This window comes from Rana temporaria, chromosome 4 (assembly GCF_905171775.1).
Source record: "Rana temporaria chromosome 4, aRanTem1.1, whole genome shotgun sequence".
NCBI lineage: Eukaryota > Metazoa > Chordata > Amphibia > Anura > Ranidae > Rana > Rana temporaria.
In genome coordinates this window covers 437,542,094-437,566,380 of record NC_053492.1, presented here as the reverse complement: position 1 = coordinate 437,566,380, position 24,287 = coordinate 437,542,094, and the positions used below count along the sequence as shown (strand labels likewise).

At 44.2% G+C, this 24,287-nt stretch overlaps 1 protein-coding gene across 1 annotated transcript in view; it reads right to left on the bottom strand.

Annotated features, from left to right (window-relative positions):
* The window catches only part of INTS7 (integrator complex subunit 7), a 94,166-nt gene that overhangs the window by 30,655 nt on the left and 39,224 nt on the right, over window positions 1-24,287 (bottom strand). The window contains exons 15-18 of the mRNA XM_040351479.1: window positions 22,915-23,018; window positions 19,198-19,266; window positions 16,365-16,497; window positions 3,338-3,436 (exon numbers count right to left, since the gene is read on the bottom strand). Coding sequence (XP_040207413.1) covers window positions 3,338-3,436; window positions 16,365-16,497; window positions 19,198-19,266; window positions 22,915-23,018 — 405 coding nt within the window. The remainder of the gene's footprint in view (window positions 1-3,337; window positions 3,437-16,364; window positions 16,498-19,197; window positions 19,267-22,914; window positions 23,019-24,287) is intronic.

Genomic DNA, 24,287 nt, shown 5'->3' with positions numbered 1-24,287 from the left:
ACCTTATTTCCAAGGTGCAGTACTTTACAGTACAGGTCTTTTTTTGCATGCCAATCTAAAATCAAAAATAAATAAAGATTTTACTAAAGTTCCAAAAATTCTCGTACGCCAGAACAAAAAATTGGAAGTGATGTCATGTATTTTCGGACAACAACTGTACTGATTAACCACTTAAGCCCCGGACCAAAATGCAGGTAAAGGACCAGGCCCCTTTTTGCGATTCGGGACTGCGTCGCTTTAACTGACAATTGAGCGGTCGTGCGACGTGGCTTCCAAACAAAATTGGCGTCCTTTTTTTCCCACAAATAGAGCTTTCTTTTGGTGGTATTTGATCACCTCAGCCATTTTTATTTTTTGTGCTATAAACAAAAATAGAGCGACAATTTTGAAAAAAATGCAATATTTTTTACTTTTTGCTATAATAAATATCCCCCAAAAATATATAAAAAAAAATAAAATTTCCTCAGTTTAGGCCGATACGTATTCTTCTACATATTTTTGGTAAAAAAAAAAAAAAAATCGCAATAAGCGTTTATCGGTTGGTTTGCGCAAAATTTATATCGTTTACAAAATAGGGGATAGTTTTATTGCATTTTTATTAATTTTTTTTTGGGACCATTGTCATTTTCACAGCAAAAAATGCATTTAAAATGCATTCTTTATTGTGGAAATTACAGTTGCAGTTTGAGAGTTAACCACAGGGGGCGCTGAAGGGGTTATGTTTCACCTAGTGTGTGTGTTTACAACTGTAGGGGGGTGTGGCTGTAGGAGTGACGTCATCGATTGTGTCTCCCTATAAAGGGGATGACACGATTGATGCAGCCGCCACAGTGAAGCACGGGGAAGCCGTGTTTACACGCGGCTTTCCCCGTTCTTCAGTTCTGGGGACCGATCGCGGGACCCCAGCGGCTATCGTGTCCGCGGGTGTCGCGGTCCCGGAGCTTCGGACCAAGTCGTGGGCACGCACCCACGACCCACGGCTGGGTAGATGTAAAGGACGTGCCGGTACGTCCATCTGCCCAGCCGTGCCATTCTGCCGACGTATATAGTCGTGCGGCGGCCGTTAAGTGGTTAAATGAAAAATTACACGATCTGGTATCGTACAGAAAAAAAAAATCATGCTTGTCCCATTTGATGAACTGTCGTGATCAGCTCTCGACAGCTGCGTACTAACGATCAGCTTATTGTACGATCGCTTTAAAAGCGGTATTTTTTTGTACCATTTTCTGAGCGTGTGTATGGGCTGGTTAGGATGGACATACAATAGTAGATTTTTGATTGCACATTTGTATGAAAATTCTTAGTACTTCAAAACGTCATCTGCTATAAAAAACGTAGTTTTGGAATGAATGGACTTTATTTAACAAAAGACACATTCCCTGTTAGAAATCAATTTGTTCAAGAAAAAATTTTCAACCTGCCCTTTCAAATTTTCTCATCGCTGTGGTCGAAAAGCAACAAAGAATTGCCCCTACCAACAATTGGAAAATCTAACGAATGTTCTTAAAATTAAACATTTTGAAATAAATTCTACTTGTGTATGCAGCCAGAGCAACGGTTAACTGCCAAGCCCGAATACTGTCAATTAGGAAAGGGGAGGTGCCACTGGCAAAAATCAAATTTTGGCCAGCCCCTGCTGAATTATTCAGGACCCTATGATCAATTTAGGAGTAAGGCTGGATTCACAGCTATGCATTTTTAGTACTTTTTGCCTTTTGCAGGTTTGCACTACAGTCCATTTAACATGGTTTCCTATGGAACACGTTCAGTAGTGCAAATTTGCAAAATGCAAAAAGCATTAAAAATGCCATAGGTGTGAATCCAGCCTAAAGCCAGCCATAGACGGTTCATCCAAGGCTGGCTTAACTCCCACACTGATCTTAGGCCCCTTTCACACGGGGCAGCGGAGGTGCGGTGGCGGTATAGTGGCGCGATTCTTAGCCTCCGCTAGTGGCTGAAAAAGGGTTAATACCGCCCGCAATGCGCCTCTGCAGAGGCGCATTGCCGGCGGTATTACAGCGGTTTCCCTTTGATTTCAATGGAAAGGAGCGTTATAGGAGCGGTAAACACCCCGCTCCTATACCGCTCCCAAGATGCGGCTAGCAGGACTTTTGGAGCAGTCCCGCTAGCGCACCACTTCAGTGTCAAAGCCTTCGGGCTTTCACACTAAAGACTGCAGGGCACGATTTTTTAGGGTCATGACTTCTCTCAGCTCAGAGCAAATCCCCTCACCTGTTGCCACTCAACACTCACATTATTAGATTGGCAGGAGGTGGGGCTTAAAGCGGGAGTTCACCCAAAACATTTTTTTTAACAGTAGATTGATGCTCATTTTGTGAAGGGGAATCGGCTATTTTTTTTTAAATCGAAGCAGTACTTACCGTTTTAGAGAGCGATCTTCTCCGCCGCTTCCGGGTATGGTCTTCGGGACTGGGCGTTCCTATTTGATTGACAGGCTTCCGACGGTCGCATACATCCGCGTCACGAGTAGCCGTAAGAAGCCGAACGTCGGTGCGGCTCTATACGGCGCCTGCGCACCGACGTTTGCCTACTTTCGGAAAATCGTGACGCGATGTATGCGACCGTTGGAAGCCTGTCAATCAAGTAGGAACGCCCAGTCCCGCAGCCCATACCCGGAAGCGGCGGAGAAGATGCATCTCTAAAACGGTAAGTACGGCTTCGATTGTAAAAAAAACACCCGATTCCCCTTGACAAAACGAGCATCAATCTAATGTTAAAAAAAAAAGGTTTTTGGGTGAACCTCCACTTTAACTCTGATTCAAGCACAAGTCAAGGCCCTACTAAAGTATGGGTCTGAGATCTAGAGACTCCCTAGGTAAACATAAAAGCTAGTTCAGAATTAAAGTAAATTGCAGATGTAAGAAATGACTGTGAATTTAACCCGGATGTCAGTTTGATCGCTGACAGATTTACAGTAAAGATACCGCCAACAATTTTGATGTTTCTCCTTTCATATGAATTATCGATTTCCAGCCAACAGAAGCCAATACAGTCTGCATTGGCAAGTGGGAAAAAAAAAACTGAATGCATTTGCCGATTTAATGCCGCTATTAAATAACCCAGGCACGTCTTATAGATATAATCAACACACACTTTTCTCTCTCTTCTCTACCTGGATCTGAGGAGTTTCTGATCAAAAGAAGTGCTTTCCATTTCCAGAAAAAGAGGTGCCTATTGCTGCAAGAATTGCTTTTTTTTAGCTCTCCTGTAAAATATGCAGCCTACTTCAATGCATTAACATATATATAGAAGTTCCCTGTGCTGCTTTTTCTACACGCGGCTCTGCGGCGGACCGCACACTCACTATTGTACTTACTTTGATGCTTGTAGATTGCAGCTTCTGGAAGAAATATCTCTGAAAAGAGAGGGGAACTTTCAGCAGACTTATGACCGCGTTGCACAGGCAGGTGGTGTGCTGAAAAACAGACGGCACACCAAATGATTAATTTCTAAGACATAAAAGAAGGATTTGAAAAATGCAAACTTTCTGACATCCTTTTAAAAATGCTAGTTGACTGTCATGCCATGCCTCTATGTACACTGTTTTCTGACTCATTAACCAGAAACAAGATTGCAGAACTTCACTGGACGGGTGCTTTTGGATCAGCGAGTCAGAAAGTAAAGAAACCAAGGACAACCAGGCATCTAGCATTTTAAATAGGAAGACACCAATGGCAACCCACATACTGCATCCCCCTTATGAGAGGTGTACTTTAAAGCAGACCTTTTTAGATGCAAAAGGTGTCAATGCACTACTCACCTCCACCCCCCCCGGAATAAAATTAAAAGCATTTTAAGGAGGGAGCCCGCAATGGCAACCAACATACCATTTTTCTCTTATGAGAGGTGTCCTTTATAGCAGACCTTAACTCATTAGATGCAAAAGGTGTCATTGCACTACTCGCTTCCACCACCCGGAATTAATAAAAAAAACATTTTGTTTATCTTTTTTGCACGTCACCCCACCCCCATTTTCAGTTAGATTAGAATGAAGTCTCCTCTGCTATGAAGACTCCTGGAATAGGCACATCACATATGCCAGGATAGTTATGCTTCCATACAGATGTCAGAGAAAGGTGGACCTGGAAGTGTGTCATCAGGGGCCTAGCTGAGGAGGGGACAGATGGCTCTTGATGACATCATGAAGGAAGAAGAGAACAGGACCAGCCCCATAAATGGCTTACTATGCCTTGTTCTGTCTGTTTATAGGAAGGCTATCTTGTTGGAGGAAGAGCATTGCTTCCTTGTGTCAGGACCTCCAGCAAAGAGAACAGTGAGCAGCACAGTGGTGACATCACCCAATAGCACTCACAATCTCCTAAAAGCTAGTAGTCAGAGACAGCAAAACCTTAGTCAGATGTTTTTTCACCTTAATGCATAGGATGCATTAAGGTGAAACAACAGGAGGGTTTACAACCCCTTTAAAGCGGGGGTTCATCCGTACATAAAACTTTTTCCCCTTAGATGGATGCTCGTTTTGTCTAGGGGAATCGGCTAGTTGTTTTAAAATATGAGCATTACTTACCGTTTACGAGATGCATCTTCTCCGCCGCTTCCGGGTATGGGCTGCGGGACTGGGCATTCCTATTTTGATTGGCAGTCTTCCGAGAGGCTTCCGACGGTCGCATCCATCGCGTCACGATTTTCCGAAAGAAGCCGAACGTCGGTGCGCAGGCGCAGTATAGAGCCGCACCGACGTTCGGCTTCTTTCGGCTACTAGTGACACGATGGATGCGACCGTCGGAAGCCTCTCGGAAGACTGTCAATCAAGAAGGAACGCCCGCTCCCGAAGACCCATACCCGGAAGCGACGGAGAAGATGCATCTCGAAAACGGTAAGTACAGCTCATATTTTAAAACAACTAGCCGATTCCCCTAGACAAAACGAGCATCAATCGAAGGGGATTTTTTGAAAAAATTGTCTTATGGGTGAACTCCCGCTTTAAGTTCGCTGTCAGCTGACGTCACTCAGCTGGTCCAAGCTCAGGAAATATCCAAGACCATGTTGCTGGAATTTACCCAGATGCCTGGACTGGCACCTGGCTCAGGCTCTTAGTGGATTGCCAGCCCCTCCCACCCCCTCCACAGCCCAGCGCTCCAGTGAGCGCTGGAGGGGCAGAGCAGAGCTGGTGACCCCAACAGCTATTGCTCTCTGCTCAGAGCAACGGGGGAGAACTGAGCACTTAGCAGTATTTAAATTGCTCAATTCTCACTGCAGAGCCAGCGGGAGACAGATGCAAGATCGGATTGATGCCACATCTACCTAGGGGAGTACAATATGTATTTATTTTTTTATAAGTCAATACTTCTCTATTAAGCACAACTAACATTTCTAAATGTTCCACCAATGTGCGTAAAAAATAAAAAAAAAGACAGTTCATCAACTTACAGAGCAGGAATGTCCATCACAAGCCTGATTTCTGCTGGAACTTAGGGATGCACATTTTTAGGCAACTAGGTTAGATGAATTTAAAAACTATGAGCTAAATTTTTTAAGAATGCCTAAGTGAACTGAATGGCGATTCATATTATTTGCCTAAAGTTATTCTCTACACAAAAGCCAATGCAAAGGTTTATGATCCTAATAACATAGTTGTAATTCAATTTACAGATTAATGGGTGTGATTCCCTGTGCTCCAGGCATAAAACAAACAATCATATCCAAGTCCCGGGAGGAACTATGCTTTGCATCTAATCTCCAGTGCCTCCGCTCAGGAAAGGTCTACTGGGGTTTCTAGACTCAATTTCCCCTATAAAAAGAGACCATTACAGGTCCTCAAAGATTTGTTATTTCATTTTTAAATAAATGTGTAATTTACGCAATTTAAATCTCACCAACCTGGATTCAGTAATAAAATATGAATTAAGAAACGGTTTAAAACACGTTCTTATAATTCTTCTCTAGTGTCCTTTTTATGTTTAGAACTCTGGAAAGCCTTCGCTGCTTTTTTTTTTCTTCTATTCAGAGCAGTGTATGATGATTTGCATTAGGATTAGGTCATGTTATGAAGATATATCCATGCAGAAGTACAGTTTTGAATATTCATAAACAGAGATAACCGGACACCAAACCTCAAACACATCTACCAGTGTCTGTATTCTTTAGTGCAATAAAAAAAATATATATTTTTATTAATTTAATTAATAATTACATATTTGTGAAGGTTGAAAAAGGACAACCTCTGTGTGTGCCCGCTTTTACGTCAATGTTACATTGTATATCCCTGTATGTTGTGGTCTTTTATGTGCTTATCTAATAGTTTTTTTTTTTATCTATGCTCCCTGCCGAAACCACTACTGAAGAGAATTCCACATTCTTACCGCTCTTACCATACAGAACACTCTACGTTGTTTCCGGTTAAAGCCGTTTCCTCTAATTTTAGTGAATGGCCACGAGTCTTTTTAAATGCCTCTTCTCAAGCGTCTCTTCTCCAGAGAGAATAAGTTCAGTGCTAGTAATCTTTCCCCCTTACCAAGATCCTTCAGTCCCTTTACTAGCTTTGTTGCCCTTATCTGTACTCTCTCCATTTCCAGCACATCCTTCCTGAGGACTGGAGACCAGAACTGGACAGCATACACCAGGTGCGGCCGGACCAGAGTCTTGTAGAGTGAGAGAATTATCGTTTTATCTCTGGAGTGAATTCCCTTTTTACTACATGCAAATATTCTATTGGCTTTGCTTTCAGCAGCTTGGCATTGCATCCTTTTCCACCCTAGATTCCCCCAGAGGTTCTCCCCCTAGTAGTGTGTAAATTGCATTAATGTTTTTGCCACCTAAAGGCATTATTTTACTTTTTTTTACATTAAACCTCATTTGCCGTGTAGTTGCCCACCCCATTAATTTGTTCAAATCTTCTTGCAATATTTCCACATCCTGCGGAGAAGCTACTGCCCTGCTTAGCTTAGCATCGTATGCAAATACTGAGATTGAGCTGTTTATCCCATCCTCCAAGTAATTTATGAATAAATTAAATAGGATTGGTCCCAGGACAGAACCCTGAGGGACCCCACTTTCCACATTGAAACATTCAGAGTGCTCCCCATATATCACTACCCTCTGAACTCACCCTTGTAGCCAGTTTTTAATCCAGGTACTCACTCTTTGGTCCATGCCGACAGACCTTAGCTTGTATAGTAAACGCTTGTGGGGAACTGTATAAATTTCCTTTGCAAAATCCAGATACACCACGTCTACAGCCTTCCTTCATCTAGATGGCAGCTCATCGCCTCTTAGAAGGTTAGTCGATTTTTAATGAATACATGCCGATTACTGCCAATGATCTAATTTTCATTACTATAATCTTTAATATAGTTCCTTATCATTCCTTCTAAGATCTTGCATACTACTGATGTTCAGATAACTGGTCTGTAGTTCCCAGGGATAGATATATCTTGGTCCTTTTTTAAAGATTGGTGCTACATTGGCTTTTCCCCAATGAACTGGTACCATACCAGTCAGCAGACTGTTCGTAAAAATTAAAAACAACGGTCTGGCATCTACTTGACTGAGTTCCTTAACCAGTTAAGCCCCGGACCAATATGCAGCCTAAAGACCCAAGGTGTTTTTACAGTTCGGGACTGCGTCGCTTTAACAGACAATTGCGCGGTCGTGCGACGTGGCTCCCAAACAAAATTGGCGTCCTTTTTTCCCCACAAATAGAGCTTTCTTTTGGTGGTATTTGATCACATCTGCGGTTTTTAGTTTTTGCGCTATTTTTGGGACCATTGTCATTTTCACAGCAAAAAATGCATTTAAATTGCATTCTTTATTGTGAAAATGACAGTTGCAGTTTGGGAGTTAACCACAGGTGGCGCTGTAGGAGTTAGGGTGCACCTAGTGTGTGTTTACAACTGTAAGGGGGTGTGGCTGTAGGAATGACGTCATCGATTGTGTCTCCCTATAAAGGGGATGACACGATCGATGCGCCGCCATAGTGAAGCACGGGGAAGCCGTGTTTACATACGGCTCTCCCCGTTCTTCAGCTCCGGGGAGCGATCGCGACGGAGCGGCTATAAACAAATAGCCGCGCCGTGGTCCCGGATCGCTCCCCGAGCGGACCCGACCTCCGCATGTAGCGGGGGGGGGTCCCGATCGGACCCCCCCAACCGCTAATAGGCAAGGACGTACATGTACGCCCATGTGCCTGTACGTGCCATATTGTGGACGTATATGTACATGCGGGGGTCGGGAACTGGTTAAGGACCCTCGGGTGCAAGCCATCTGGTACCTGGGACTTTGTTTCTCATTCTGTTTCTGATTTTATCCTCTGTTAACCATGGTAGTGCTTCCTGTGAAGTGTAAACATTGCAGTTTTGGTTAATGAAGCCCCCCGTTTCCCTTGTAAAAGACTGAGGGGAAGAATACATTCAAAACCTTTGCCATCTCACCATCCTTTGTGACCAGAATCTCTTCATCATTCTTTATGGAACCAATATGATCTGTCCTCCCTCTTTTACCATTTATGTAATTTTAGGATTTTTCTTACTCTCCTCCACTATGTGCCTTTCGCATTCTATCTTAGCCGCCCTGATTACACCCTTACATTTCTTATTGCATTCTTTGTACAGTTAGAATGCTGATAATGTTCCCCAAGCCTTGTTTTTTTTAAGGCCTTCTCCTTTGCTTTTATATGAATTCTTACATTGGCGTTTAGTCACCCAGGGCTTTTATTAGCACTTTTAAATGTATTACCCCTTGGGATGCACTGTGTAATACCCTTATTTAATATGTTTCTAAAGCACATCCATTTTTCCTCCGTGTTCTTTGTTCCTAAGATTTTATCCCATTTTCTAAGTTTCCTAAGTTGCCCCGTATTTCAACATCCGCAATCAAGTCTGTATTGTAAGTAATCAGTAGGTCTAGAAAGGTATTGTTTCTTGTTGGTGCATTCACCATCTGACCCATGAAATTGTCCTGTAAGACATTTAGGAAATGGTGAGCCTTAGATGAATGCACGGTTCCTTCTGCCCAGTCTATGTCTGGATAATAATCCCCGATTATAATGACACTTCCCATCCTTGCCGCTATTCCAAACTGTAATAGGAGGTCCGTCTCCCCCTCCACCCTTAGATTAGGGGGCCTATAGCATACTCTTAGTATTACTTTCTCCTTGTTTCCTCCCTTTCTTACTTTACCCATAACTTTACCTCTTCCTTTGCTCCATTAGTGATGTCATCCCTCACATTCACCTGTATATCATTTTTGATATACAGGCATATCATTTTTGATATACAGAGGATATCTTAGCCTAACTGATAAAATAGTTTTTTCTCCTAGCACTTAAAAACAACAACATTTAACTGAAGGTGACTTTCAATCCAATCATTCCAGAAAATTAAACTGCAACATGAGTCCAATAGGCTGGTTTCACACCTATGCATTAAGGTAATGCAGTTCTGAGGTCTCCTTATGTGAATGACCTTCTGGGATTTCTAGACTCAAAATCCTGCATAACGAGTGATTTAATTTCTTTTAAGCATTTGCAAACAGGTTTACCTACTCTGTGCAATGGAAATGCACAGAACGGCCCTCGAATTTCCTCTTCCCAGGTCCCCTGCTCATGCTGCAGGTTCTTCCCCTCTGCCGAGCCAAGCGACTTTCTATGGGGTCACCTGTGCGGGCTTGCTCCTAAGCCTCACTGTGTCTATTGACACAAACAGTGGGATTCAGCACCCCCTCTCCACTCCCTCATCACTGGGTTGGATTCACAGCAGCAGGAGCCAATGCCTCCCGCTGCCTCAGCAATGCCAGAGAGACCAGGAAGTAAGGGGAGAAAAGAGCTGAAGATAGGCACAATGCTGAATCAAATAAGGGCTCAGGTAAGTAAAAGGGGGATGAGGTGCCCCGATGCCTAAACATTATTTACCTTAATGCATCAAGGTACAAAAGTCTTATCAGATCAAAGTACCAAATCCACCTGGGCCAATCCAGAAGAGGCTCACCAGATGTCGTCTACCCTGATCCTGCAAAGGAGACAAAGGAAAAAAAGTTTCAAGGGAGTATAAACATAGATCAGGATGTACTGATCCCATGGAGCCAAAATAGTATCCACCTTTTCTGCCCAGGAAACAGTACCTGGTAAACAACGCTGTGCAATTTGTTGTTGGACCTGGAAGCCAGGAGCTCCACATTCGGCATCCCTCGGCTGTGATGCAAGTTTCTGAATACCTGGAAGTGTCACCACCCCCCAAGGTAGAGACACTACCAGCTGAGAAGTCAGTCTGCCAATGGTATATGCCTAGGATGTAAATGGTGGACATGGCTGGAACATGAAGGTACACCCAAGGCTGGCTCTGCTCTACCCTTGTTTTTTTTATAGAATAATGTTTTATTTTCCAATTAGTTACAAATTGAAAGGCACTTGCAAAAAAGTCTGTACAGAAGATATAAGAATATACAAAAACAAGCATAAATTCACAATGCAGTGCAGATTAGGGCTGCTCTACTTTTGTTGTCGTGGCAAGACTTCTGGTTCTTCCCTGATGTTTGCTGCATGCGACATTGCATTGTTTGACTGAATCTAGACTCTCCAGTCAGATAGTCCAACACGGTAGGGACAGCCAAATCACCGAAGCGCAAGGAAGTTGACTGGGAGAAAAGATTGTCCTAATATTTAAGTCTCCTGCACAGACAGAATGCCCAGGACTTTTTTTTTTCCAGCCCAACATGCATTGTGAGGGTCTTCCAAAAGATGGAAATTAAGGACTTTGCTCTATTCTAGATTCCTGAGCCACTAGGCCAGAGACAATCTGGTGTACAGCACCAGGTGAATCACTGTATCTGGATAACTGGGCTGACTTGTCCCACAATGAATGAATATTCTGTTGCAGCAGTCTGGAGTGAAACTGGGCAAACTAAACTGCCTCGAAAAAGACTACCCTCAGACCCAGAACTTTCATGCAAAAATGGAGCACAGGAAAACTCCAGGACTGTAGATCATGATTCTGTAAGCAGAGAATTGTACATTTTTCCTGAGGCGGAAAAAATCGGGTCTGAGTAGTGTCTGGGACTAGACCCAAATACTCAAAGCGACAAGTCTGCTCCAAGACCCATTTCTGCAGGTTCAGGGTCCATAAGAACCATTGTAATATCTGGGCTGGCATGGCAGGATTCCTCGACCTGTGCCGATTGTTCCCAAAAAAGAGGTTGTCTAAGCAAATCACTATGGGGATGTCTCAAAAGTGCAGCTGGGCTGGCAGTGACGCAGCACCTTGGTGAACACTTGAGTAAGAGAGAGGCTGAAGGGCACATCCACAAACTGAAAGGCCAAGGGAACCACGCAAAGTGTAGGAAACACCAACACTGGTGTGCTGAAAAAATTGGGCCATTTTAGGTACACAATCTTGCTGTCCACGAAGCCTCCCTGGTGATGGGAGCTATGAAAGCCCTGGTAGATTCTACATGTCGTTTCTGAGCTCAAATTATGACATTCAGTGCTTTGTGACCCAAGATAGGACATTTTCACACTTTGAGGGTTGGAAACCATAAACAGGTCAGTGTAAAATCCCTGAAACTGTTCTAGTACAAGAACAGGGGCAATAACACCCTGATCCAGAGGAACCCAAGAGGGCTGTCTGGAGATCTGCTAACGTGTGGTGACACAAGAAGTTTAGACATGATTAACCGAGAAGGGGCCTGGGAGTAGAACTCTAGTCTGGAGCTCCTGGAAACCAAATTCCACATTCAGACATCTAAGATGCAAGCTATTCAAATGCCCACAAAGGCTAATATACCTTCCCTTCGTTTTGTAAAGGGGGGGCACACCTTAAGATTTGTCTGAGGGTTTGGTGCACTTTGAGCCCCAGAGCTTGCTAGGTGACTGGGAGCCAAGCTTGAATTTTGACTTGGAGGATGTGGGAGAAGGGAAACAAAAAGGAACATAGGCTTCCCTGAATGAGAAAGATAGATGCTTTTGCCACCAGTAGCGCCCTTTCTTTAGAAGACCATTCAAAGTAGATCCAAAGAAATGTTGTCCCCCGAAGACTATGCAGAGCAAGCACTTCTTCTGCAGACCAACCCTTTAAACCATGACCCAAGCCCCATGTGCGAGAGGAGACAGAAAAACTCCAGCAGCCAGTCAAAACTGTATTTCCACTTTTACAGCCTAATTGGGATAAAACCTACTTTATATTTGACGCGGCCCGATGCGGTGGGCTGATCACCTCGCTTGCCGACTATTTCTTTTGAGAGGGGTTCATTTTCTGTTTAGAGTTCTGTTGCACCATCTGTTGCCAATGGGAAGCAGTTGCACATTAAAGCTGTGGATTCTATCCAAGTAGGGGCCTGGTCTTAGTTCCTGGCATCACAATCACTTGCATTGACTAAATATTTAATGTTATATGGGCAGGCTAGTTTTTGTACTCAGTGATATATTACTTACAAGTATATAAGCAAAATGTTGGAATGCCTCACTTTCACCACTGTTTTACCCTGGAAAGGCTCTTTGTGTAATACAGTGAGCCATTGTCCCTCTACTGTTTGCTTCATTAGAACGCTTCTGTTCTGACAGATCAAGAAAGCCAAAAGAAAAACAGCTATGTTTGGGGAATAATTTCACCTTTAAATGCACCATTCAAATTGTGCCCTTGACCTTTCTGCAACAATAGAGAGTATAAAATATATTACCTAAAATGTAAAAAAAAAAAAAAAAGGAGGAAGGGGAGGGGGTGGGTGTCAGAATTAGGATGATCACCCTGCTGAGGCTGCATCCTGCCCCTCCGGCCGAGCATCAGGCAATCGCCCCCCCCCCCCACTCAGCTGCCTCCAGAGGACTGCCCCCTACTGAGGATGCATCCTGTTCTTGATGCCAAGTGCCAGGCAGTCGGCTTCCCCGCTGCACCTGCATGTGGATTCCCCACATACAAGCTGTACTGCTGTCGCCACAAACCCCCGCTCCCCTGTCTCCGTGTGCACAGCATGATCCTGCTTTTCTTGCGCTCTGTGCCCGCTAGAGACAAAGGCCATGCTCCCTGCGTGGGGGCGGCCTTGAGGGGGCAGGGTAACCCGACACCAAATCTTGGGTTACCTAGACAATGAGAATGTGCCAGGCACCTGGAATCTCCCCGCTTGTTCTTCCCTTGCTCTACTGCCCTGCTGCGAGAGGGCCTGTGCTGCGGCCAGATCCTTTAGCCCCCTTTCCAGGACCTGTAGACTGTGGAAGACCCCTGCCTGGCCTGCTTCTGCTACTGGCTTCTAGCTCCCTCTGTCCTAGGCTCTCCACTGCTGGCTGGTGAGTTCCTTAACCGCCCCACCGCCAGAGTTCTGCCATCCCTGCTGTGCTCTGCTCCATGCTGGACTTAACCCTGGCCTGTCTGGTTTTCTACCCTGTGTGCAGACGCAAGCCTGGCCCCCCTGGATTTTTGCCCTGTCTGCAGGATTTAAACCTCGCTACATCCTACCCTCGTCTGCCTGGACTCCTGCCCTGTGTGCTGGATTTGTCCGTGCCATGCCATACCCTGCCATGCGTGCTGGACCTTGTTTGCCCAGATTGCTGCCCTGTGAGTTAGACTAAAACCTCTCTGCCCTGATCTTTTCCCCTGTGTGCTGGACTTAACCTTGTCTGCCCAGACCACTGCCCGGCAAGCTTTACTTAACCCTTGTCTACCTGGATCTCTGTCATGTCTGCCCAGATTGCTGCCCTGTGTACTCGCCTTACCCCTGCTACGCTATACTGTGGTCGGCATACTCTGTGGTTTTATATTGCTACCCGGTGGACTATTTTGTTGTACTGAGTCTTGTAACCCCCTATTGTGTCCTCCCGTTCCCCAAATAAATGCCCGCATGTCGGCTATCGTGTGATCTGACTCCGTGTGCACTCTCTTGGCGCCCTTAGTTGTCCACATATATGGATTTAGGTTACTTTCACCAAAGAAATGTAGCAGAATACAATGTAGCCTAAATTTATAAAGAAAGATTATTCATTTGCAAAATTTTGTAACAGAAACGTGTTTTTTTTCTTTAAAAATTTCGGTATAGTTTTACTTATATAGCAAAAAGTTAAAAACCCAGTGATGATTAAATACTACCAAAAGAAAGCTCTGTCTCAAAATAGTCTCGTAAAAATTATATTTGGATACAGTGCGACAGCACCTCTAACCTAAATATTGCCCTGGCAGGAAGGTGGTGAATGGGTCCGGTATGGAGGTGGTTAAAATACACAGATTGCAGGAAAAGACGGAAAAAAAAAAAAAAAAAACTGTAAAGATACTAGGCAAGGAAATGTACACTATGGGCTAGATTCATATAGAACCGCGTAACTTTGCGGCGGCTTAACGTATCCGATTTACGTTACGCCTCCGCAACTTAGACAGGCAAGTGCTGTATTCTCAAAGCACTTGCTCCATAAGTTGCGGCGTATCGTAAATCGGCCAGCGTAAGCCCGCCTAATTCAAATTTGGATCAGGGGGGCGTGTTTTATGTAAATGTACTGTGACCCGAACTGATTGACGTTTTTCCCGAACGGTGCATGCGCCGTCCGTGGAATTTCCCAGTGTGCATTGCTCCAAAGTACGCCGCAAGGACGTCATTGGTTTCGACGTGAACGTAAATGACGTCCAGCCCCATTCACGGACGACTTACGCAAACAACGTAACTTTTTAAAATGTTGACGCGGGAACGACGGCCATACTTAACATTGGTACGCCGCACTTACGCCACCATATAGCAGGGGTAACTATACACCGGGAAAAGCCTAACGTAAACGGCGTAACTTTACTGCGTCGGCCGGGCGTACGTTCGGGAATTTGCGTATCTAGCTAATTTGCATACTCAACGCAGAATTCGACGGAAGCACCACCTAGCGGCCAGCGTAAATATGCAGTTACGATCCGACGGATCTAACAGATATCTATGCGTAACTGATTCTAAGAATCAGGCGCATAGATACAACGGCGCAACGCAGAGATACGACGGCGTATCTGGAGATACGCCGTCGTATCTCCACTGAGAATCTGGCCCTATATGAATAAAGGTTTACAGACAAGATTTTCTGGGAAGACTTTCCACAAGGTTAAGGCATTTGTGCCTATTCAGCCAACAGAACATTTGTGGGTCTAGGTACTGGTGCTGGATGAGAAGAAAATGGTGTTCCAATTCATCACACAAGTTCTCAGAGTTGAGGTCAGGGCTCTGTGAAAGCCACTCAAGATCCTCCCCACCAAATGCATCAAACCATGTCTTTATGAAGCCGGCTTGCTGCACAGGGGCAGCCATGCAGGAAGAGATATAGGGCGTCTCCAAACTGCTTCAACAAGGTGAACAATTAACCAAAGCGTCTTTATGTGCTGAAGCATTAACAGCGCATCTCACTGGCATCAGCTAACCTTAAAGTGATTGTAAAATCTCTTTTTATTTCTCTAAAAATAAAACATGTTATACTTACCTCCTTTGTGTAGTGGTTTTGCACAGAGCAGACCGGGTCCTCTTCTTCTCGGGTCCCTCTTTGGCTCTCATGGCCCCTCCCTCCTGTCGAGTGCCCCCACAGCAAGCAATTAGCTATGGGGGCACCCGAGCTGAGTCACACCTCCCTGTGTCCACTCAGACACATATCCCCTGTTTTGTTCCGCCCCTCTCTCCTGATTGGCTGACTTGATTGACAGCAGAGGGAGCCAATGGCGCCGCTGCTCTCTTATAGCCAATCAGGAGGAGAGTCCTGGATGGCCGGGTAACTTGCGGACTTCACATGAGAGAGATGGGGCTCAGGTTTTATTGTTTCAAGTATTAGGGGGTGCTGGGGTGGCTGCTGCACACAGAAGGCGTTTTAGCTTAATGCATGCAATGCATTAAGATAAAAAAACTTCCGACTTTGCAACCCCTTTAAAAAATTTGGAATGTATATTCTTTTGGCCATATAGGGTTATGTTTGTGTATAAATCATGTGACCATCAATATATGGAATATAAAGAATATAGAAATCTGAAGAAAGCAGATATACATAACTTATGTAGGGAGATATGTTTCATCTCTGTGTATCATCCAAAGCCATTTCTAGTAATGTTGCAAAAGAGGCTCGGCTGCCCAGGACTCTCCCGCCTGATTGGCTGAGAAGGCAGCGGAGCACCATTGGCTCCCGTTGCTGTCAAAGTCAGTGAGCCAATGAGGAGAGAGAGAGAGAGAGAGAGAGAGAAGGGGGGGCCTAGCAGCAGTTTGATTTGGGTGGTCCTGTAGCAAGGAGGGAGGGGCCAGGAGCACAGAACGGGTACATGAGAAGGAGAGGCTCTGGGCTGCTCTGTGAAAAAAACAAAAATTTGTTATTTTGAAACCCAAAAAAACGAGACTTTAGTATTACTTTAACATCGAATCAGAGTACCTTTAAAAGGGACCTACCTCTATCAAGGTTTACTTACCAGATAAGATACTGGAGGGTTTTTTCGTCCCAGAAGCTCAACTTCCTCTAGAACCTGGTTAAAGACAGACACCATTCTGCGTTCATATTCACTATCTGCTTGTATGGACCCACTGAAACTGCATTCCTGGAAACTGTAAGGTGACAGATAGTTAGGGCTGAAAATATATGTATTGGTAGTTATACAATACAAGGAACAAAGTCTTAAGTTACAATCTGGTAACACTCGCAAGCAACCATGTGTGGTGAGTCAGTCCAATGGCTATCGCCCATAGCTTAACTCCTATGGTCAGACAGTATATTATTACCATTGACGACTGTCACTTGGTACAAGGAGGCATTCCGGCAAGGAGAGCCTCGTTTATAATATAACTGTATACAAAAAAAAAATTGAGAAATTAAAAATAAAAAGGAAAGAAGAAGGGGGGAGCGACCCAGAGATGGGTGTGAATTGAGAGAAAAAGGGAGCGAGGAAAGAAGAAAAAACAGGGGGGGAATATGAGAAAGATAGTCGTAGAAGAGCGTAAGGGCTGCTGTGGAGACATTCGTAGAAAGGAGTTACCAGAGAGGTGACACCTGTGCAACAAACAACTTTAAAAATGTACAGTACTTGATTCTAAATACAGTCCGACAATAGAAAAGAGAAGCAAGTCACACAGGATCTCATGAGAGCTGCACTTTGAAGGTAACCTTAGGGAATAAAATTTGAACCACTTCAGTCAATGTTGCCTATTGCGTTTCTTAGTATTTTGTTTCATATTTGCAGACAAACTATACTATTTTATCCCCAGAAAACTGACCTCATAAGCTGCTGCTTTCTCCAAGACATTAAAGCCACCATGTCACAATTGAAAAAAATCCTAATGAAAGGTCCCTGCAATAGAGCAGTTGTATGCATGTGTCATCAACTTTCTTTCCATTCCAGTGTTGCAGTCCCCGTAAGACTCTGTGGCATTCAATATTTCAGGATGTGCCCGTTGTCTGTGCCCCCTCTGCACGCTGTGGTTACATCCTCTGACCTCCACCACTACAGAACACAGCAGCGACATAGGGATCAAAAGACGGAACTTACGGCTGCAGTGCAGGAAAGACAATTACATATTGATATATTGAATAATTTAACACTTAACAGAAGTTCTACCTCTGCCTCAGTCTATTTTTTCCCCACTGGAGAGATAGTATGGCAATTTCTGTCCCGGTAGCTACCGGTTGATGGAAAATAAATTGAGGATAGCAAAACACTAGAGGACATAACAGTATCCAAGTATAATAAACTAAGTTTTGGGCTGGAGTTGGACTCTAATGTCTGTGGGCTCCTTTTACTTCTAAGTCCCAAAGACAAGACAGGAAATGAGAGGAATTGCTTTTATATGCCTTGTACACATGATCGGAATTTGGTCTGACAGTGTGTATGCAAGACAGCTTGAACGAAATTCCGACGGAAAATTCCATCGGATGTTATCCCATCGGAAATCCCGATTGTGTGTACAGGGCAATAGACTGTTGTAACCTGAAACAGGTGCCCTCATTAGAGTAGAAAAAGGTAAAACTGAAGATTTCACATCACTTTCTGACCCTGTGACAATCATACCATGAGGCTGGTAGTGCCGGGATTGTTACAAAGCAAAGTACTGTGACACCATCCAATGTACATGTGCACTTGGCTGTATTGGCTAAAACTAGATTACACTATGCACAGATCTTTCCATAATTCTTCTTATGGTGACATGGAGGGAGTTGCAGGCTGGTATGGAATGTTTGCACCAGAGGACAGAGTGGGTAAAGGAGGAAGCCCTGTGGAGTTGACACAAATCTCAAAAAGCACATTGAGACCTACACATTAAGTTAAGGGGTCATACAGTCTGGTGAATGCATCTTCACAAGGGGGAGTGCGAGTAGCACATGAAGATCACCAGCACTGTAGTCTATGTATGGCACATGAAGCATCGATTAAAGGGGTTGTAAAGGTAAAAGTTTTTTCACCTTAATGCATCCTATGCATTAAGGTGAAAAAACATCCGATGGTACCGCCCCCCCCCCCCCAGCCCCCGTTTTACTTACCTGACCGTTTGAAATTCCCGGGCGCGTTCACGTGATGTTCTTGGTTTCCCAGCCTGGCCGTTGATTGGCTAGGCTGGGCAGATGATGCGGCGCGCCGGGGGGCGGGCCGAGTGATACAGTCGGCGGCTATGGCCACCGATGTATCATGGGAGTGCGCTCGCAAAAGCTTTCCACCATGCGAGGGAGCTCGCATGAACGTGGAAAGCTTTTCCGAGGAGGAGCCGAGACAGCCGCCGAGGGACCCCAGAAGACACGGATCCGGGTCACTCTGTGCAAAACGAACTGCACAGCGGAGGTAAGTATAACATGTTTGTTATTTAAAAAAAAAAAACATTTCTGCCTTTAGTGTCCCTTTAAGAAGCACTTGCAATGACTCACACAGAAAAGTGAGCAATTTGTCTATAAATCTGTAGTTAGACTTATATAATTTATATTTGGGCATGCAAATAATAATTAAAAGTTTTTATGAACACTTTGCATTTACACAAAGTTTTTCTGCCCTGGGTAGCAGCAGGTACTGCATCCACCATAAATTCACTGGATATGGTGAACGTTGTATGTGGTACTGAGAATATTTGTAAAGCATTGCACCTTTTTTGCCTTTACATTCTGTGGGAGATTTTCCCCCACCTCCCATTTAGTCACTGTAAAGAAAGTGAAGGGAAAGACACAAAAGGCTTCTAACTCCTGTTCAGCTCTATTCAGAACTAGGAAGAAAGTTCTGGCGGTCACTTCACTTCAATATGGAAAAAAGGCAATTGATTTTGTCCTACCTGCAAGAATCCGGATCCAAGATTAGAGCTTCTATGGTGTGAGATATTAAAAGGCAACTTTGTTGTTGTCTGACAGAAGAGGAGCTAAGGAAAACCAAAGGAATAATTCTAATACAGACCACACAGTGTACACTCTTCTAGAGTCACATAAATGGATCAGTAAAACGTCTCCATCTTAATGTCTATTGGGGAAACATGTTACAAGGAAAAGAAGCATAGTCCGCTGGGAGGCATTATGCTTGATGTACAATATAAATCAATAACTTTAAAAAAAATTACAAACAAAATCCCCCACAAATTTGGCAGCGTGTAAGCTTTTGTATTTTTTGTTTAGTGAGTCTTTTTAACCACTACCCGATGGCCGTACGACTTTATACGGCCGCAGGGTGGTTCTAATTCTCTATGGCGGCGGCGCGCGCATGCCCGCCGCATCGCTGAGAAGCCGATGCGTGTGCCTGGCGGCCGTGATGTCCGCCAGGCACTTGGGATCGGCAGCTACAGGGACAAGACGTGGAGCTCTGTGTGTAAACACAGAGATCCATGTCCTGTCAGGGGAGAGAGGAGACCGATCTGTGTCCCTTGTACATAGAGACATAGATCGGTCACCTCCCCCAATCACCCCCCTCCACACACAGAACACAATTCAGGGTACACATTTAACCCCTTCCTCACCCCCTAGTGTTAACCCCTTCAATGCCAGTCACATTTATACAGTAATTAGTGCATATTTATAGCACTGATCGCTGTATAAATGTGAATGGCGCCAAAAATGTGTCAAAAGTGTCCGATGTGTCCGCCATAGTGTAGCAATCACGAAAAAAATGCTGATCGCCGCCATTAGTAGTAAAAAAAAATAATAAAAAATAATAATAATTCTGTCCCCTATTTTGTAAGCGCAATAACTTTTGCCTAAACCAGACGCTTCTTGCGATTTTTTTTACCAAAAATATGTAGAAGAATACGTATCGCCTAGACTGAGAAAAAAAAAAGTTTTTTAAAAAAAATTGGGCTATTTATTATAGCAACAAGTAAAAAATATTGTTTTTTTTCAAAATTGTCGCTCTATTTTTGTTTATAGCGCAAAAAATAAAAACCGCCGAGGTGATCAAATACCACTAAAAGAAAGCTCTATTTGTGGGGAAAAAAGAACGTCAATTTTGTTTGGGAGCCACGTCGCATGACCGCGCAATTGTCAGTTAAAGTGACGCAGTGCCACAAGCTGAAATTTCACCTGGTCAGGAAGGGGTATATGTGCCCAGTAAGGAAGTGGTTAAAGAAAATGTAAACCCAACATTGCAAATTTCCCAATATGTGTCTGCTGTACCATGCAGTTACAAAAAAAAGTATCATGTTCTCATTGTACTGCTTCCTTTGAGTGAGTGCTGTGGATTTCAGTCCTTCACGGCGTAGTGTGTTACCAATTGTTTTTGTGGTGACGATGGTCCCAGCTGCCTTGAGATCATTGACAAGATTCTCACGTGTAGTTCTGGGCTGATTCCTCACCATTCTCATCTCTTGTATGGAGCCCCAGGCAGAAGGAGATTAACAGTAATTTTGCGTTTCTTCCATTTGTGAATAATCGCACCAACTGTTGTCACCCTCTCACCAGGCTACTGGCGATGGTCTTGTAGCCCATTCCAGCCTTGTGTAGGTCAACAATCTTGTCCCTGGCATCCTTGGACAGCTCTTTGGTCTTGGCCATGGTGGAGAGATTGGAATCTGATTGATTCTGTGGACAGATGTCTTTTATACAAGCTGAAATTAAGAGCACTCCCTTTAAAGAGTGCTCCTAATCTAAGCTTGTTATCTTTATAGAAGGCACATGGGAGCCATAAGTATTGCTGATTGATAGGGGATCAAATAATTATTTCACTCATTAAAATGCAAATCAATTTATATGCATTTTTTTAAAGCGCTTTTCTGGATATTTTTGCTTTTATTCTGTCACTGTTAAAATAAACCTACCATTAAAATTATAGACTGATCAGTTCTGTCAGTGGACAAACGTACAAAATCAGCAGGGGATCAAATACTTTTTTCCCTCACTGTATATATAAGTCACTGACAGTTGCAAGCATGACTCCCAAAGGCAGCATGATGGGACTTGTAGTTCTGCAACAGCTGGAGGGTCACAGGTTGAGCACCCATGCATTAAAACAATCTACAGAAGATATTGAGCTATCAAGCAGGAGATCGTTATATGCAGATTGAGGAAGTGTGGGGCATGCTGACAAGTGACCCAGCAAGGATCGATATACAAGACAAATAGTGCTTTCACACTGACAGCGCGGGGCGTTGGTGGTAAAGCGCTTTTAGCAGCAATTTACTGCAGTTTTAGAGGTGCTTTTCGGCCGCTAGTGGGGCACTTTTAACCCCCGCTAGTGGCAGAATAAAGAGTTAAAAGCACCCACAAATCACTGCTGCCCCTTGATTTCAATGGGCAGGGGAGCTTTAGGAGCGGTGTATACACCACTCTTAATGCACCTCAAATATTCTGCTTGCTGGATTTTTTTGGACGTCCTGCCAGCACAGCGCCCTAGTGTGAAAAGCCAAATATTCAGTTTTGGGTGGTCTTAAAGTAATTGTAAAGACAATGTTTAAAAAACAAACAAAAAAAACACGTCAAAACTTACCATGCTCTGTGCAATGTAATTTCACACAGTGGCGGCAAACCTCCTTTTCTCAGCTCTCCCGCCAGCACTACAGGCGCCTTCTCTCCGATCAGTGCCCCCACGGGGGCACTCGTGCGTACTCGCTCCCAAGCCCGCTGCTGTATCCATTGACACAGACAGCTGTACTCGGCCCTACCCCCACGTCACTGACTTTGCCATTCCTTTGAACCAATGGCTCCCAGTGCCCCAGTTAAAGCGGAGCTCCACCCTAAAGTGGATGTCACGCTGATCGGAACCCTTCCCCCCTCCGGTGTCACATTTGACACCTTTGTGGGGAGGGGGGTGCAGATACCTGTCTAAAAACCGGTATTTGCACCCACTTCCGGCCACACAGTATCGAGTAAACTGCGGGCAGAACGTCACCTCCCGTCCTCCCCCCGTTGTGCTCTGGGAACACTGGGCTCCCAGAGCACAGCGGGAGCCAATCAGCGGCGCAGCGCAACTCGCGCATGTGCCGTAGGGAACCGGGTAGTGAAGCCGGAGCGCTTCACTTCCTGGTTCCCTCACTGAGGATGGCGGGGGGAGCAACAGAGTGACGAGCGATCGCTCGTCCTCTGCTGCGGACGGCGCTGGACTCCAGGACAGGTAAGTGTCCTAATATTAAAAGTCAGTAGCTGTAGTATTTGTAGCTGCTGGCTTTTAATATATATTTTTCGTGGCACATCCGCTTTAAGGCAGCGGGACCCGGAAGTGAGGGGAGAGAAGTGCTGCAGCTGTGCACAGCGCTGGACCGAATGAGGGCTCAGGCAAGTATTAGGGTGGTTGCCAATGCCTAAACATTTTTTAACTCAATGCAAGCAACGCATTCGAGTAAAAAATGTTCAGGCTTTAGAACCACTTTAACCCAATGGAAATGCAATGACTATATGCAAAGTCTAGTAATGCAATTTTGCAATCCAACAGGTGGTTACATGTCAATGAGCGTTACACACCTCATGCATTTTTCATCCATTTACAAAAAGTAATTACTTGGCTATTTATCTGCAATGCATAGGGTGATACATGCAAGCACAAGACTTGTACACATTATACGTTTCATGGATACAGCTCGATGTTTCTCAAAGTTGCACAATCAGCATCAAAGGAAGACTGATACAGATCACCATAACGAGTGGCGAGGTTCTTGAACTCTTCCATAGACAGCTTCATCTGTAAGACAGACAAAATAGCATCTGAGGCATATATCATGGACTTATCAAGGACAGTAGCTCAGTTCAGGAAGTTAGAATTCTATCAATAAAAGCAGAACTAGAATTTCATGTTATGTTTTTTTTAAATAACAAACTTACTTACCTGCTCTGTGTAATGGTTTTGCACAGAGAAGCACCGATCCTTCTATTCTTGGGTCCCCTGCTGGTGCTCCTGGCTTTGACCTGCCAGTAAATAATTTCCTGTTCTAGGGTGACAAAGCTTACCCAGCATTGTTACCCTAGGTTGCTCTCCAAATTTGGACTTCTAACACCTTTCCAATTACAATCCAAACTCCAGTACCATAAACTAGTAAGGAGGAGCTTAGTGACCCAGCATAAAAAAGTCTTGTAGGAGGTCTTTAACAACACATCCCAAGGTTGGGTGTACCACACTCAACAGCAATGCTGTTGGATAACAAAAGTCCCAAATTTATTAAAATCCATAAGACTCGACATGTTTCAAGGCATACATTGTGCCTTCTTCAGGAGAAAAACTTGTTTATCTAACATTACTGTGATGCCCCTCCTTACTCTGCACCATGTCCCATTATCCAACAGCATTTTTGTTGAGTGTGATACACCCAACCTTGGGATGTGTCGTTGAAGACCTCTTGGAAGCCAACTGTGGATTCCTGCTACGTAAGCTTGTCAGCTGGGACACAAATTGGTGTTTTCTCAGTCACTCGCCTTCTGTTTACTTCATGACCAGGCCATTTTTTTTGCAATTTAGCACTGTGCTACTTTAATTGCCGTTTGCACGGTCAAGCAACACTGTACCCAAACAACATTTATATAATTTTTTTCACACACACAGAGCTTTCTTTTGGTGGTATTTGATCACCACTGGGATTTTTTTCTTGCAATATAAACGAAATAAGTTTATCCCAATAAGTGTATATTGATTGGTTTGTCCGATAGTTACAGCATCTACAAACTATGGTATATATACTGGAGTTTTTTTTTATACTACTAATGATGGAGATCAGCAAATTATAATATGACTGCGTTACTGCGGAGGGCAATCTGACACTGAGGGGAACTGACTAACTGCCACAGACATCAATGCTAATAATATGCACTGTCACTAGTAATGACACTGCGTAGGAAGGGGTTAACATCTAGGGCGATCAAAGGGTTAAATGTGTGCCTAGCTATGTGTAATGTGGGTGATGTGTGCTGCTTTTTACTAAGGATTTTGTTTTTTCCCTGCTTAGCAGAGAAAAAAACA